The sequence below is a fragment of the Ixodes scapularis genome, unplaced genomic scaffold (genome assembly GCF_016920785.2).
Source record: "Ixodes scapularis isolate PalLabHiFi unplaced genomic scaffold, ASM1692078v2 PGA_scaffold7__128_contigs__length_106722199, whole genome shotgun sequence".
Classification (NCBI taxonomy): domain Eukaryota; kingdom Metazoa; phylum Arthropoda; class Arachnida; order Ixodida; family Ixodidae; genus Ixodes; species Ixodes scapularis.
The window spans coordinates 88,604,750-88,621,077 of record NW_024609882.1 but is presented as its reverse complement, the minus strand read 5'-3'; the positions used below and the strand labels follow the sequence as shown (position 1 = coordinate 88,621,077).

Here is a 16,328-nt window from a genome sequence, read left to right as displayed (position 1 = left end):
GGACGGTACAAAAAGTGACAAATATGAATCTAAGGAAAACTACAATGAAACTCGGCATCACTGGAGAATCGGCGTTTGAGTATGGAAGTTTATGTGGTGTGCTTCTTTTCTTGATCAGCCTCCTTTTGGATGTGGAAACACTGACACCCTGAGTCTTGTAGACAACAATTTCTTTTCTCGGGTTTAGAGCCACCTATCGCAAACTTGTTCGAACTGGAAGTACCGTCCACTGGCCCCTTCCTACCTGTAAAGTTTGCACCTCCCGGCCATGATGAGTGGTATTCTCTCGACAGCCTTTGGTGGTCAAAACCGGTTCCCATTTAGTTACGCCGCCCAAAAATATTTCCACCTGGTTAAGCTATGCCACCTTTTTTAGGTATCGTAAAATAAGTGTTTTGTCAAGTTACGGCTGTCCAAGCGCCTGTGTGCCGAAGATCAGCACCTCACACAACCATATTACTACGCAACAGCTGACCGCAAAAGCCTTTGACGGCCAAACCGTGTGTTGGCCGGCAACTTGGTTTTCTCGGCTTTCAAGCCACCTTTTGTAAAGTTGTTTCAATTGAAAGTACAGTGCACCAGTCCCTTCCTACCTGTAAAGTCTCCATCTCCCACAACGAGTGGTTTTATATTGACAGCCCTTTCACGGTCAAAACGTTTCCCATTCAGTTATGCCGCCCAAACCAAATTTCTACCTGGTTTTCCTATGCCACCTATCTTTGGTATTATAACCGTTGTGTCAAGTTACGGTCATGTCCAAGAGCCTGTGTGTCCAAATCTGCACTTCGCACAGCCTGGTTATAACATAAAATTTTGGGTCCAATATTGGATATTCCCGACAGCTTTATTCCTTTATTCGTTCGAACCATAACTTTCACACCTTCTGTCTTAATAAAACTTGGCCCATTTAGTGCACAAACTTAGTGAACATCTCACTCGCCTCCAAATATCATCGTCCCAGCAGTCCTACGTTTACAGCGGCGAGCGAAACAAATTTCCCAATGAGAGCAATTATGGTGGCGGCCGTCTTGCTTTTTGGAAAATTGCTCAAACCCCTTTTTAGACCGCAACTAAGGAAATTACCCCTAATAACGACTCAAACTCAATATATAAGAAGCGGAGAACAGCTAAATGACCTTCTTAAATCTGCCCCAGCACTCATGCAATGTCACCCTCAACTTATCGGCTCAAAAAGCAAAAGCTCCGTCCGTGCTCGCTTCCGCCGCCACAGGTTCGCAAGCGAAAAGGCGCCGCAGGCTGCTGAGCGCGCCTCGCTGTCAAACGCCAGCTACTCCGCTAGCGGCGCTACGCGAGTTTTTTAAAGCGCCCTCTATAGTTCCCGCACGGAGTGTATTGTATACTGTAGAAAAGCAAACAGCCTGGGAGTGTGCTTGACCCTATAAATTTTGAGCACTGTGGGAAAGCTAGAAGCCCGCAGGCGCGTTTCACTTCAACATAGTTCGATTTTTCGTGATTTACTCAGGCGAACCAATATTTCCACAATTTTAGTGAAAGCTTCAAGCACCTTTGCGCGCCTCTGTAGTAAATCCTAGTGCGATACGTTAAGAACCCGATTTATGCGGACCGCCCAAAGGGGGCCAAAACGATAGTGTACGTGCTGTACTTTGTTAGTGAGCTTCAAAGTTATGAGGCGGTGGTGCTCACGGAAACGTTCATGGGGCTTGCAGTCGGTTTCACCAATATAAAAAGTGTCGGGGCATGCGGTGCAGAAAATTACGTAAGCGATGTTAGCAGATTTGCAGGTACCGTTATCGGGAAATTTGTATTTGAAATAGGGGGGAAGAGGAGAGACATGCTTGCAGGTATAAGGCTCTATAGTTAGCAACAGGTGAAGGGTTTGGGAAAAACTCGGCGAATGCTGGATAGTGTTTGCTCTGCTCAAGTGCGCAATGGGCGAGTTGAGGGAGAGAAGGGCGATATGTCAGGAAAAGAGGGTTGATGGGCTTTTTGGGTCTGGGCGGAGAGGAAAGGGCGTCAAAGTGGGAGAATGTGGGAAACACGGTCTAATGCCTTGTCAAGAATGGGGGGTATCCCCGGTCCAGAAACAATGTGATAATGATATTTATTTCGACTCGGGAGAGCCGTGGCACCGCAGAAGGCAAGCCTTGTGGGGGCCACAATTATGAAAATAGTCATCGTCACTGGAAAGGATGCGGAAAAATTGTGAAAACGCGATGGAGTAGATTTGGTATTTTGGGCGGCGAGAAGAGTAGTGAAGGTAGCCGCGCGAGTCGGTAGCCTTGTAAAGAATAGACGTTCTAAAGAGGTTGTTGTCGATAGAGGCGGTGAGGACAGATGTAGAGACAGGAGGTTAATTGCTGAGAGGGCTGTGTGCTTTCTAGCTGTCGAAGGAACTGACCGCATGTGGCAGGTCAAGACCAAGGATGTTATTGATATAGCGTCTAAAGTCGGAATGGGGACAGCGGAGTGTGTTGAAGAGGGACTTGTCACCGAAGCGCACAAAGGGCTAGCAAAGGAGGGGCCCATCGTAGTGCCCATGGCGACACCACATTTTTGTCCGTAAAAATGGCTATTGGAAGGCAAGAGAGAGGAGGAGTTTGGCAAGGCGGACGATAGTGTGGGAGGGGGTGTTGGGGGTCGGTCGTTGATCAAGGTCAGGAGGGAGAGCAGGCATGCCATCATGGTGGGGAACTGATACAGAAGCGATGTCCATGGTGAAAAGCAGAGCATCGGAATTGGGGGCATATAGTAGTGATGGGGGCGTTGGTGGATGTGCCCCCTTAATGCAGCGATGCAAGTTCTGAACCTGGGGTTGGAGGATTGAGTCTATAAAAGAGGAAACGTGCGACAAGAGAGAGCAAAGACGATCGGTCGACCAGAGCAGCCAGTTTTGTGGATTTTGGGCCAAAGGAAGAGGCGTCACTAGGGTCGGCGGCACCTAAGACGGTGGCCCGCCGCGACACCTCCCCTGGTGACGCCACTGGGTAAACAATGGGGTTAAGCGGTGTTCTGACAATTGGACGAGATGCGAAGGGCCTTGGTACTAATCGCCTGTTTGAAGGTATTTGTTCTGTATGCAGCAGATTGGGCAACTGTGAGCGGCAGCAGCGCCATCCTCCAGTAGGCGGACATGGAGGGACTTACTCTTCACCATTCCGTTCTCTACCTTCGACTCTTGTACGCGGCCAAAGTCGGCCTCGTAAATAAAACCGTTTATGCACACCTAACAGTATTGCTTATTGTCTGTTGATACGCAGTGGTGGGGTCAAATGGGAGGGATTCATAAAAATCAGGATGGCGAGTTGACTGTCCTGGCTTACTGAGCTCCATCCACTCGATTCAGAGCCGTCACACTGCTACGCAGACGAGGGAAGAACTTTGCTCTCCCGCCTGCAGGGATGAACGCTGCTCCAGTTCTAAAGGAAAAGGGGACCAGATCGCAATTCACCCGGCGCACGTGCCCGTTTGGCAGCTGGCCGCCTCTGCTGCCTTCTACCATGGCACGGCACTCTTTACTTCACACAGTCACAAAAGTTGCATTCTTCATTTGGGACGCAATCCTACATTGTTAATGAAAACAACCTCAAGAGATGAGGGACCTGTTTAGTTCATTTTCTTGACTTAAGGGTCCCCTTTATTGTTCAATTGTTGTGCTGGAATTTAGCATACTGATGTATTTTTCAGTTGGGATCTCAAATATGCAGTTAGTTTTCAGGTAGCTTCACTAGATCCTCAGTTATCAATAAATTTGTAACTTTAATTACCTAGGTCTCCTTACAGGTCATTAACATAAAATTCTTCAGAATATATCAGAAATTCTTGTAGAAATGCATTCACTAAGACACGTCTTGTGCGGTGATGATATTTTTGTTGCTTCATATGTTATAGAATAATTTCAATTAATTTGTCTCAAAAAGATACAGTCTCCCATTTTGTGCAACTTGATTGCAAATGTTTTTACCTAATGTAATGTCATTAAATCAGGCTTAAAATAGCATCACCGCACAAAACAGGTTGGTTTATGCAATTCTATAAAAATTTCTAATATGTTCCGAAGAATTTTACGCTAACGACCCGTAAGGAGGACAGAATTAAAATTACAAATTTAATAACACAAGATCTAGTAAAGCTACCTTAAAACTAAGTACATATTTGAAATCGTCACTAAGAAATACATCAATACACTGAATATCAGCCAGATAAAAAAAAATTATTTCCCCTTAATTGTCCACCAGTTTTTTCCAGTCCGTCAGCACTGGAAAACATGACGGTAGTAAAAAAAGCTTTGGTTCCTCACTGAGCGTTCATACATGTGGTCAATTGTGATACTCGCATGTGCTTTTTAAGATCAGGTATAGCTGTTTCATCAAGACCTACACATTTCAAATAAAGAAAGCAGTCTTTTTTTTTTTCTGATGAACAAATCTTGTAAGATACTTTGCAAAATGTAAGCTCAAAACTTTTGTTGTTCTTGGGGTGACAACTAGCATGTGTGGAAAAGCTGTAGCGTTATGTCCTGATCTTGTAAGAAAACACCACCGCTCGCAGTCCTCAAAATGCATTCTCAAACAAAAATCTCTCGTTTATTTCTGCTTTCACAAGGAAACATAACCACACTACTCTATGCATTCACTAAGAGTAAAAAGCACAAAGCGTTGACATCGGCAATCAGAGAAAAAATGAAGACCATAAAAAGTTTGGCACCAACAGTACAAGAAATCAACTATCATTTCAATCCCATAACCACAGCGCTCAAACACCTTTATCTAGCTAAGCATATCAGATTTTTATATTTTTTACTTAAATCTAGGGGCTACCACTGATTTAAGAGAACAAATGTGTAGCTATAAGATGGTTCTATCAGTCCACACAATGGCTCAGAAAAAAAGGAGTTCTTTAGGAGTGAGTGCAACACTCTCCAGAGAATGTCTTTAAGCCCATTTAATGGAGGACCGTCCCCCTCTCTTCTCCTAAAAACACAGAGAACCTAAGCCTTTCGAAGCTACCGTCACCACCTCTTCAGAGGACCCGAACAAGGGTCCAGGACCTAACAAGCACCGCTTCCAAGATACTAAGGCAACCGAAAATTTAGTTGCATATTGGTAGCACAGAAGAGATACCACGGCCCGGCCCGCAATACTGAGTTAGACTTAATGAAAACAAAAAAATCTTTGAAACAGATCTAATACTTTACTTGACAGGTGTGCATCTGACTGCGACTATATTATGGCATTCTCCATTTTAGGGAGAAATATGCGCCGCAAAATTCTTGACAAATTTGTTCAAGATATTTGGGCCTTGTCACAAAAACAAGTATTGCAAGTGCCATCGGTTTCTGAGTGACCCTTCATGTTAGATCAGTAGGAACTTCACAGTCATAAAACAGACACAAACATTCACACTATAAGTTACATTCAAAATTGATGGCCGTCCAAACTTTACATATTACTCGACCACAAAGTGCTCGCTAAAGTGGGAAAGGCTAAATGTAGAGTTCAACCTTCTAAAACACTACAATCTTTTGTGCCACTGCCAAGCTTTTCCAGAAGATCTGGTCAAGGATTATAACTATTAAAAGAAATAGTTACAATGTGGTGCAGGTCTAACATATTCAAATGGCAGCAGCACAATCCCTGGCTTTTGACACTGATATTTTTGTTAAATGCACACGCTCCTCGACAAGCTGTTGCTTGCTTTCTGCAGCGAAAACAAAAACAAAAACTACGGTAAATAAATAATCTTGATGGTGTAAGCATTTAATTATACTACTCGTTGCTCAAACGCAATGCAATTTTAGAACTCTGCAAAGCCTACCTGATCCGCTTAAATCTTGAATTCTTTCCGATAAAAGTTTTACTTCTGTGCCAACGCAAAAACTTTGCAATTTATGTCGAGGCGATATTCAGCGAGGATCTTCGGTTTAGCTAGCAACGAGAATCTTTGCCCCACAACCAGTTTCATGGCAACATTACTGCCGCAGTCACTGCAATATTGCAAAGACGGGCAACGGCAAGCTCGCTTTCAGAAAGACCACAATGCAAACAAAACTAATTGAATAGACTAGCTGCCTAAACGACCGTACACAAAAAGCTTTATTAAAAATAATGCTCATTGCAAATTGTTCATGAATAAAGTCATATTTACTTCCAATAGAAAATGTGGAAGTTGCATAGTTATTGCTGGATGCGAGCAAACTGAGAGCTATCATGGTACATCCTCTTTGTACCATGGAGACTGATAAGTATATAGAGAGTCCAGAATCGAAGAGCTCGCCATAAAAAAAGCTGGAAAATTACGGGAGGACACTTAAGCTCCGCCTTTAAGGGCGGAACATTTATAGCTACCCATAGACACACTTGCACGGCTAGTTCCCAAGCCGTGCGTGTCTGCATGTCCCAGTTGGTAGCGTGTCTGGCTAGCACCCGAAGGGTCGTGGGTTCAAATCCTGCATAAAATTCTTTTTTTCTTTAATGAATTACTTTATCGAGTGAAACCATTTGGGACATGCGGCAGCCTTTACTTTGCACGTCATGTTTTAATCACTTTCATTCCACGTGTGATGTCACGTGAGCATTGTGGGTTGTTTGGAATTCCTACGCAAGGTCGTGTGGATGCGACGTCACGACCCTATCGACCAACCAGGATTTTCCTGCCCCACGCCACCGACGCTAACTTTTCTGCGACACGGGCCTCCTTAAAGCTTTTGCTTTAAAATCAGCGGATGCATGTAGCCAGCTGAAATTTACATCCAAGACGTATTTTAGCGGTAGATTAAATCCTCGTGAAATTTCAACGTGCAACTACGTGGTTCACAAAAATAAAAAGAGTATTTTTCAACGGTGGGTTCCGCAGCAGCAAGTCGACTGTTGCCGAAAGTTGGGCTCTTTGCTGCTCGTCGGAAGATGGCGCCAAATCGTGAAATACATCACTTAGAAAAATAAAGCGGGACAAAATCAATGAGCAGGTACCAGTCAGAATTAATACGTTATAATTTTGCGGAGGAAAAGAGCCACGACTTGAAACTTTACAAAGCAAACTTCACCACTAAAATACAGCCTCATTGAAGGTGCGAGCTCATTACCAGCAGGCGTAGAATATTCTGGATCATGAAACAGCGACCTCCTAAATTCCAGTCTAGCTGCTCGGAACACAGTACTCCATCGTAGATCATTTAATTACCTTAAATAAGGGCACAATCACGGAAAGTGTATGCTTCTGCCATTTCAGCAAAGACAAAAAAATTCCCATCATTAGGGTGGTAGAGAAAAAATATAAACTCATTTTGGGAACAAACTGCCAGCCAATGTGGACATCGAGGATAAAAAAACAAAAATAAAAAAATGAACTAGGTAATTAACTAAAATAGACCGATTAACTTATTAACTTTTCGAAGGAAGAGTGTTTTTTCCCAAGCTCCCAGCAGTCGAGTTGTGTTTCCGAAGGAATAGTATAAAAAAAGGTCAATGGACATTTTTTTTTTCTTAATTATGTAGCGAGAACAGATACAGCGCTTGCAAGCTGTTCAGATTTAGAAGCCTAAAATGGATATATTGAAGGCAAAAAATCGTCCTCTTTCTTGGATTTATATTCTTGGCGCATCCGGTGCAGCGACATTCCAGGAGCGTCAGATTCGGACCGGAGGTACTTCACAGGGCTGATCCGTCGGAGGCTACACCCTCATTCTCCGAACCCCGAGAAGCGTTTTTAAAGTCTGAATCAGAAAAGCTGGCACTCCGATTGCTACCACCGCCAGTCCGCCTCGTGCGTATCACGTGCACACTCCACGCACGCGATTTCAAAACAATAAATAGCCCCGGCAAAGTGAAACACCGCACAAATATGTTTACACTAGTTCGCAAAAGACAACAAATAGAAACAGCTCCCGCAAAGCGTGTTTAGGCGGGCAGTTTCAAATGTGTAATCCCCGCCATATATGTGCGGTGACGACGGTCAAAGGGTTAACTGGTGAAAACAATTGTGTAAGGTTCTAAACTAGTTAGAAACTTACTTAGGAACCCCTACGTCGGTCAATTTTAGAAAGACTCAACGTGTAAAGCGTGGGGTTGCCCTAAAGTTACCGGTTGTGCAGCAAGAATGTCACCAGGAAGAAAAGGATGAGCAGATGTGAACAGACACCCCAATCGGTCCAGTCCCCCGTCACGGGCAGGCTCCTTCGAATTGGAGGGACACTCAGTAGATCTCCCTGGCCTTGGCAAAGCCCACCCTGGAGGCCCCGTAGTCAAACACGGTGTAGTAGCGGCCGATGAACACGTCCCCGAGGATCCAGAGCGGTCCGCGGGGCTCCGGAATGTCCAGCCCCACAAAGCCGGACAGGCAGATCATCCGGCCAAACTGCGTGATCTGCGGGCAACCAGGGACGAGCGACGGGGCATCAAGATTCGGGCAAAAACAAAAAAAAAGTGCCTTAAGCCCTTCAAGCGCGGGCTGTTTTTTTTTTTTTTTTTTTTTTAGCATTTCGAATGCAAATATTGGTCTTGGTACCCAGGCAAAAATTTCTAACTGGGACCAGTTGGCACCTCAACTGGTTTCAACTGGGACTAACTAATACCGACTGGGAATGAACTGGGACCAATAGGAGTCCAACTGGGACCAGCTGAGGGGTCAACTGGTTTGAACCATACCCAGTTGGGAGTCAACTGGTTCGACTCCCAGTTGGGAATGGAGTGAACTGGAACCAGTTAGGAAAGTGACTGGGTGGAGCAATTCCCAGTCGGACTTCAAATGCCCTTTCCCGTTCCCAGTTCACACGAGGCAACAATTTTGACTTGGGGTGTATTGACCTTTGCTAATGAAGAAAACTAAAATGCCTAAATTTTTAGATTTATACAAATACGGAAATTTTTAATTACTGGATACATTTATATATTTATAAAAATAATATAAAATTTTAATTAACTAAATAATTTTTCAATTGAAAAATATAATTAGTGACAAAATGTGTTCACCTAAATGAACATTTAGTGCATCATTAAAATATATTAAAACATTAATTTAAACACCTACAGTATTTTTTTTTTTCTTTTAATAAATAAACTTATCTTTTGGCCAATCAGAGCTAGCCGGCCGCCGTGGCACGCTGGTGCGGAATAGTGCTACGTGCTGTCGACAGATGGCGCTGCCTATGCTGACGCCGGAGTCGGACGGACGCGGTGGAAAAGGGTCGCCATCGCCCACGTTGGCGTCGTTTTGAAAATGTCAAAACTACAGCTGCACTTCTTTGGACCAAACTGTACACACACCATGGTGGCGGCGGTGAACTTCGAGGATGGAAAGATGCAGTTCAGCGATCGGAGGGCACCCAGGAAAGACCGGACGCGCATAGACCAGACGAAAGAAAATGCCGCGGAGAGCACAATGGCAAAAATGGCGGGAGGTCTACCTCAAAAATGTTCGACTGTTGTGACAGAGATTGCAAGGCGGGAGCGCTACCGCATCTGATCAGAACTTCACCTGCGCAACGCGGGATCACGGGTGAGCACCTTTCTTCACGCGATGGGGAGAGAAGCTGAGGACGTCTAGACGCCAGCAGCCGATCTTCCTTCATCTCATGAATACTACATCTGAAAAAGCGATTCAACCGTCGCAAGCAAGTGGCTAAACCCGGAGCGTGTACGTCACCGAACCTATTATTTAGTTTCATTCTCCAAGTTTTTGACAATAGTCTTGTCAACCTTCCATTTTGTGCCGTGTTTCATTGTTGCTGGAGTTGGTACCAGCGGTAACTGGGACCAACTCCAACTGGGACCAGTTGTAACTGGGACCAATTCCAGCTGGGACCAACTCCAACTGGGACCAGTTGCAACTGGGAATTGCTCCATAAACCAGTTGCAAATTTTCGCCTGGGTGAAGAATATTTATCTATATCAAAGACAATTTTTCTGGCACTGTACTTACCGAGACACAATACGATGCAGTGGCATTCTCGACCTCGCACCCCGAGGTGACTCTTTCGAGCGGCCTTGCCGCGCCTTCCTTCCTGATACCCAGGGTGTCCAGCAAATTATTTTGAAATTGCCCGACTTTTTCAGGTTTTCCCCGACAATTTCAGGTGAAATTCCCTGACCACTGTAGAGGCGGTTAAATATACCTATAAGATCATTACAACGCAAGGCATTGAGCCTTGTGTTGTACATTTTGGACCTTGGCATTCACCACGAAGCGCGGGGTTGAACAACGCAGATTTGCCATTCTGCACCAACGGGGGAGCATACCGAAGCAAAAATCACCTGAACAAAGGTTTCCCTCTGCCATCAAAAAATGACGCCGCGAGATAAAATGTTTCTTTCGTCGCTTGCTCGTACGTGCCGCTACACCTAAAAAAAGTTGACGCCCCATTTGGGAGCAAGAGGGAGGAACTGAAATTGCGCGAGAGCACACCCCGATATACACCCTCCCATCTCAATAGTTACCCGACTGGCGGACAGAAGACGCCGATGCACTCGTTGCCCCAAAGTGGCTTCGACCGGATTGATTTCACTTTTGGCGCGATTGAGGTTGCGTTGGTGCGCCACATAGTTTTCGCTCATTTTGCGATGCAAACATGTATTTTGTGTTGTGGCCACTTTAAAAGCTACCAAGTGATCTTGAGCCTAAATTGGAAACATTGTTACGAACGGCTTTGTACGATCATGTTGGGCATTTGGCCACGTTTGGCAGCGAAACAACTGCACTCATGCGGGACGAGGAACGCCATTGTCTACAACCGTAACCGCCGACGATAGTTTCCTTAAAAATAAACTAACAAAGGGACTGATGCATGGTAAAAAGGTAAGTCAACAACCCTATTAAAATATAAATAATGGGGAAAATGTGCGAAGCGTGGCGGAGCGCTAAAGTTACCTCTCGAGTAGCAGGCACGAGGCTGGCAACGCGAAAATGTGGACGACAAGAACATCACCCGTGTTTTTGCGTCGTCGGGCGGAAAAGACTGAGCAGATCTGAACAGACACAATTGCGTTCTTCCCAATATTTATGTCATCCTTACCAGCACGCTCTCCATTCCAAGTATAACAGTTAAGTTCAATCGGGGAGAATAGATGAGCTCGCAAGTTTCGTGCTCACCAGGGTTCTGCCGCCCACCAGCCTGGCCGACTGCCCATCTCTACTTCGCCCAGCCCACCTCCATCTTCTGCCTCCGCTGATTTTGAAAATGCGAGACACCCCAGATTGTCGTGTTTGGCAGACTTGTGTGGCTCGAGATAAAAGATCGAACCTTTCTTTATTTTACATATCAGAGAAAGACCATCTTCATGAGGGAAGGTCCAACCGCATATTGCAAGGTCAGTTCGGGGTTCCGGGGATATGTATTCCGTAATCTCAAATGACAAGACTGGAGAATGATAGTGAAAAAAAAAAAGGGGGAACGTGGGGACCCAAGAAGAAAAAGAAAAAGGGTGGAAAGGTCTACTGTCGAGAAAAGGTTATAACGAAGTCGGTTATAACAAAATAGCGGCTACAGCGAAGCGATCCCGATTTCCCATTCCTTTTTGCACTTCGTTATAACCGAAGTCGGTTATAACGAAATAGCGGCTACAGCGAGTGATCAGATTGCCCATTCCCTTTGAGTGATTTCCAATTCCCGTTGACTTCGTTATAACCGGTCTCGACAGTATACTCAAGTGTGGCACTCGGGAATTAATTGTTATGCATGCTAAAGATGCTATGGTATGACTAGCGTTCTGTCCTTTAGTGGTTGATTTCCTTTCGCTTCAAAGATGTTTTTTGTATCGGGGCTTCAATTTTCACGTGTAGTTTGTGTTTTTCGGTGTTGGACAAGAAATCAACATTTGTCGGGACACACACTGAAGAAAACCAGATGCGCACCGTGATATTCCCCAGTCTTCAGGGAACATATGCGTCCCTGGAATACTTGGAAAACATACCGGTACCAATAAAACTGGGAAACACCAGGACACATGATAAAAAGGGTTTCCCTAGAAAGAAGCAACCTCGTGGTTTGGCGTGGGCAATGTTAACGCAAAACAAAGCCATAGAAAAAAATTTCTCATCAAAAAACATCGGTTTTATTTTTACTTTTTTTTTTAAACACAACTCCACTTGGCGTTTTTCTGTTTTCCTCGGTACTGATCTAATCGACCCGTGGGTAACTTCTCGGGGCTTGTCGGCATCTACCGAAAACGCGAAACCCTAGTTGCAGCGAAGCAGGAACTGTATTGCAGCAAAACCTTGCCACTTAACTTTCTAAAATACTGCGATAAAAAAAAAAAAGAAAATACCCGATCTGGAAAACTGCAGCATACGCATGGCACATTCTGCATCTTTGTAGAAAGTATCGAGGCAAGTTGCGCATTCTTCGCGTTAAACTGCAACGTCAGACGATCTGACACGACGTACACGCTCGCGTGGCGGTAACGTAACATCGTTCAGTCGCACTACATGCTCCTGTCACTCAGACATCCCACAAAATTGTGTTCCATGATCGTGTTACGTGATCGCGTAACTCTGGTGGATCACCTGAGACCTACAACAGTCACGTAATTGTATAACCTAGGTGATCCCGTGAGCCCTACCAGGTGTCACGCCGTCCCGAGACGTAACGCAACACTGCAGCGGCCAATTTGAGCGAGAGGCCCGGGATCATGTTTCTGGCAAGGGACAAAGTGCTATTTGTAAGCACACCTGGCGGGCACCGAAGAAACCCACGCAACACTTTTTTGTAAAGCTTCGATGGCCAAACGAGCCCGTAAATGCGTTTGGCGCCAGAAGCGAGGTGGAAACATAAATGGCGCAGAAGATGGACATAAATTACCGATGAGCGCAGATGACAAGAGCCCCACCTTGAGGACGTAGTCGCTGCCAGTGAGCACGTACTCCTGCCCGCCAATGTGGAACTTGATGTCCGGCAGCTGGTGAATGTCTTGGCAGCGCACGGTGTACTGCAATGTGACATGCGGTAGAGCGTACACGCACCTAGCTCAGCCTGCTGAAGAAAAAGACACTTCTCTCGTTCTTGCAAAGGTTCTTGGGAAGAGTCTTCGCAAGAACCTAAACACATATTTTTCCAAAGTTGTTCCTCCAGGACACAATGAAGTGCTTTTCTTCTACATTTTTTAACAATGAGGAAGAAATGTTGCCAACCGAGGCATACCAAATTCAGTAATATGGAAGAGTCTCCCAAGCACACATTTATGTGAACCAAATGCGTTAGCAGATACAACAACAGTATGTATCGTAGCATGTTTGTCTTCAGAGCTTCACCCGGCTAAAAATTCCCATGAAATCCAATTGGGATACCAATGGAAGCAATTGGTTTTAGTGGGTTCCAATTGGACGCACACGGGTCAATGGGTCTCACCAATGAGATTCATTTTTCTTGGAACCCCAATGGGTTCCAAATAGTTCCGGTCAGTTCCCATTGATTCCCATTGGCGGTGACCAAATGGTTGTCCGAAAACCTAACTGGTACAAATTAGAAATTCCCATTGGAATCTAATGGGAATTTTCGACTGAATATGTCTGTAACAAGTAAATATTCGGTTTTCTTCCATTCGCTTAGTCATGATTTTACAACTACTATGCACATTCACACAAAAACGGGACACGAGGCTTCGTTAGACGACAAAGACTAGACAACAGAAATGAACCTCTAGAACGGGACTGTCCCAGGCAAAACGGGACGCCTGGTCATTATGTGTTGGAAAAGCCATTACGTCCTGGAAAAATGTTCACTCCTTTTCATGCAAGCTGGAATCTAGGAGCACCAGTATGGAGAAACGCTCTGCTAAATGGTTTCAAGTTCAATCTAAACTTCGCTTTAAAAAAAAGTAAATGTATGCATCTAAAAAAAAAATTAATGTGTGTTTTCACATACAGTTTCTCAATTTCCGAATTTTAGATATCTGACCGAATTTGATATATCTGAAAATTTTTTGAAGTGCCGAAGAATGCATAGTGCTGTTTGTCTTGGAATGGAAACAAAAAGCTTAGATATCACACTTCGAGTTAACTTTGCAAAGAGTATCCATTTGTAATTAACTTTCTCGTAAAATTGTTTTTTATGTTTCAGTGTATGTTGCATAGACTTCATAGCTGTGTACAGTCAGTCAAAAACTACTAGTACCACATTTTTTAGATTATACTTGTTTAAAAGTAGAAATTTTACGTGATACAAACTAAGATTTTTCTTTAGATCATTCTTTATGATGCGATGCAATGAATTTTGTGAATAAAGTTTTCAGTACGACCTTGGTCAGCTAAAAAAGCTGGCGTTTGTTAAAGTGTGCTTTGTACGAGAAGTTGTTCATGTGGACTAGGCACACCAAGGCACCAGGTTGACCTACGCACGAAATACTGTTAATGCGTTAAGGGCGGACAATCTAAGGAATACCTTTTGTTTTTCAACTGACGTTTGCCACCACTGGGTAAGCTAAATCGTGAAAGAAGATAGTCTTCAATGGGAGTAGGATAGACGGAATTGCAGACTTTCGTAGGTCGAGGTTCGTCACATTGAGATCTCAAACTTCACTTTCCAGTTCCCGGGGAGAGCGCAGCCGAGTCGGCCTCACCTGGCCGTGGGAGAAAGGCAGTGCCCCGATGAGCTTCTGCAGCTTCATGATCTCCAGGGAAGGCCCCGCCATGAGGGAGGTGCCCGTGTCCGCAATGGCCTCGCAGCCCTCCGCACACAGCTTGAACGAGCTGTTCTTCACCACAATGCTGAAACCCATTCGGAGCCTTAGTCTTAACGCGTTTAAGGGCTGCGACCCCCAGGGAAACTGAACCCAACAAAAACCGTTCCAAAAGGTGAAGCACCTACTTTAGAAGACAACCTGTACAAAAGAGTGGTAAATTGAGAAGAACCAAATTCTAAACGCGCCCCAACGGAGATCGGACCCATGACCCCACGGTTGCCAGATCCACGTTCTAGCGCTGCACCAATTGGTGGGCAGATGCAGAGCCAGCTGGCTTTGCCTCCACGATGGCGGTCTCTACTAAATGTTGGTGGTGGCATTCGGTGTTCGCATTCAAACAGCTTAGAGGAAGAAACAAAAGATCCAAGAACTGCCTGCCGTTGCATAAGAAAGGACAAAGTTCCTAATAAAATGACCCGCTATAAGAAAAAAACAACAACTGCAATGCTTACCACAAACCCTCAAGAGTGCCAAGGAAACATGTTTCGTGCATACCAACTTTATGCATAAGATGGAGATAAGTTGGCCATTTTGTTTCTGATGCCCACTCACGGCGGAGAAGGTGTTACGTACACCCTACACTAGAAAGCATCCCGAGGAAACTAACTCGACCTAAGAAAATTTCCTGCAGTACCGGAAAATAAAGCGGATTTAAGAGAAAACATTCTTACATTTAGCATAAAGAAACATGTTCTATGCAAACCCAATGGCTGGAGACTCGCTGCAAGGTATGCGCTTGGGTAGGCTTTTCACACCCGACGTCACTCCCGGTAAGACTCCAAATAAAAACCAACATTGTCGTCTGCTAGCAGTGCCATGGCATCATGTTGGAAGCATTCGGAGTCTGAATGAGGCAGCAGTAGTGCCGCAGAGTCATTGCAGAATATTTTCTGGTCCTAGGCAATCGCAAAGAGGTTCCTCACCTGACATGAAGTGGTCCACAAACCCTTAGCTGGGGTAAGCTTTTCTGTCCAGGTTATACACTCCTAGCGACGCGACTGGCGCGCCGCCTCGCGGCCGGTACCGAAGGTAGGCAGGGAACCAGAGAAAATGAAACCAAAACCCACGCCGCCTACGTTGGTACGCGTTGAAGTCGGAGTGGTGCTGTTGCGCTGGGTTCACAGCATGAAGTGCTGCCTGTGCTGCGTCTGTAAGTGCTTCAATAGTCATGCGTCGTATCTCGTGGGGACAAAAAAAAGTTTCACAGTTTTTCACCTCGCCGATGTTTTGTGGGACAGCGACAACGATGGAGCCGTGCCGTATGACGCGAGAAATTTGGTCTCCCGATCATGTCAGCCATTGTGTCGGCACGGCTGACATATTTTACACTGCCGCTTTGCGCTCTGCGTTTGTTTTCGTACCAGCAACGCCTACATGTGTTAGTGCCGATGGGACGAACTGAAATGCCATCCCACACTCGCGGGTATGCAGTGCCGATTTCGTTGGAGGAATGCCCTCCAAAGAAGTTTCGTCCCCATCGTACGTGTCGATGATATTTCCGGACAAGTATGGCACGCAATCTGTACTTCGTGAAGAAAGATTTGAACGGTAAAAAAAGTGACAAATATAAATCTAAAGAAAACAACCATGAAACTCGGCATCACTGGAGAATCGGCGTTTGAGTATGGAAGTTTATGTGGTGTGCTTCCTTTCTTGATCAGCCTCCTTTTGGATGTG

The 16,328-nt window shown here is 45.1% G+C and overlaps 1 protein-coding gene across 1 annotated transcript in view; it reads right to left on the bottom strand.

Moving 5' to 3' along the window:
- Window positions 1–4,539: 4,539 nt before the first annotated feature.
- The window catches only part of LOC8043965 (lysosomal aspartic protease), a 45,506-nt gene continuing 33,717 nt past the window's right edge, over window positions 4,540–16,328 (bottom strand). The window contains exons 7-9 of the mRNA XM_002416473.5: window positions 14,529–14,676; window positions 12,801–12,899; window positions 4,540–8,343 (exon numbers count right to left, since the gene is read on the bottom strand). Of these exons, the coding sequence (XP_002416518.3) occupies window positions 8,173–8,343; window positions 12,801–12,899; window positions 14,529–14,676 (418 nt within the window). The 3' untranslated portion in view covers window positions 4,540–8,172. The remainder of the gene's footprint in view (window positions 8,344–12,800; window positions 12,900–14,528; window positions 14,677–16,328) is intronic.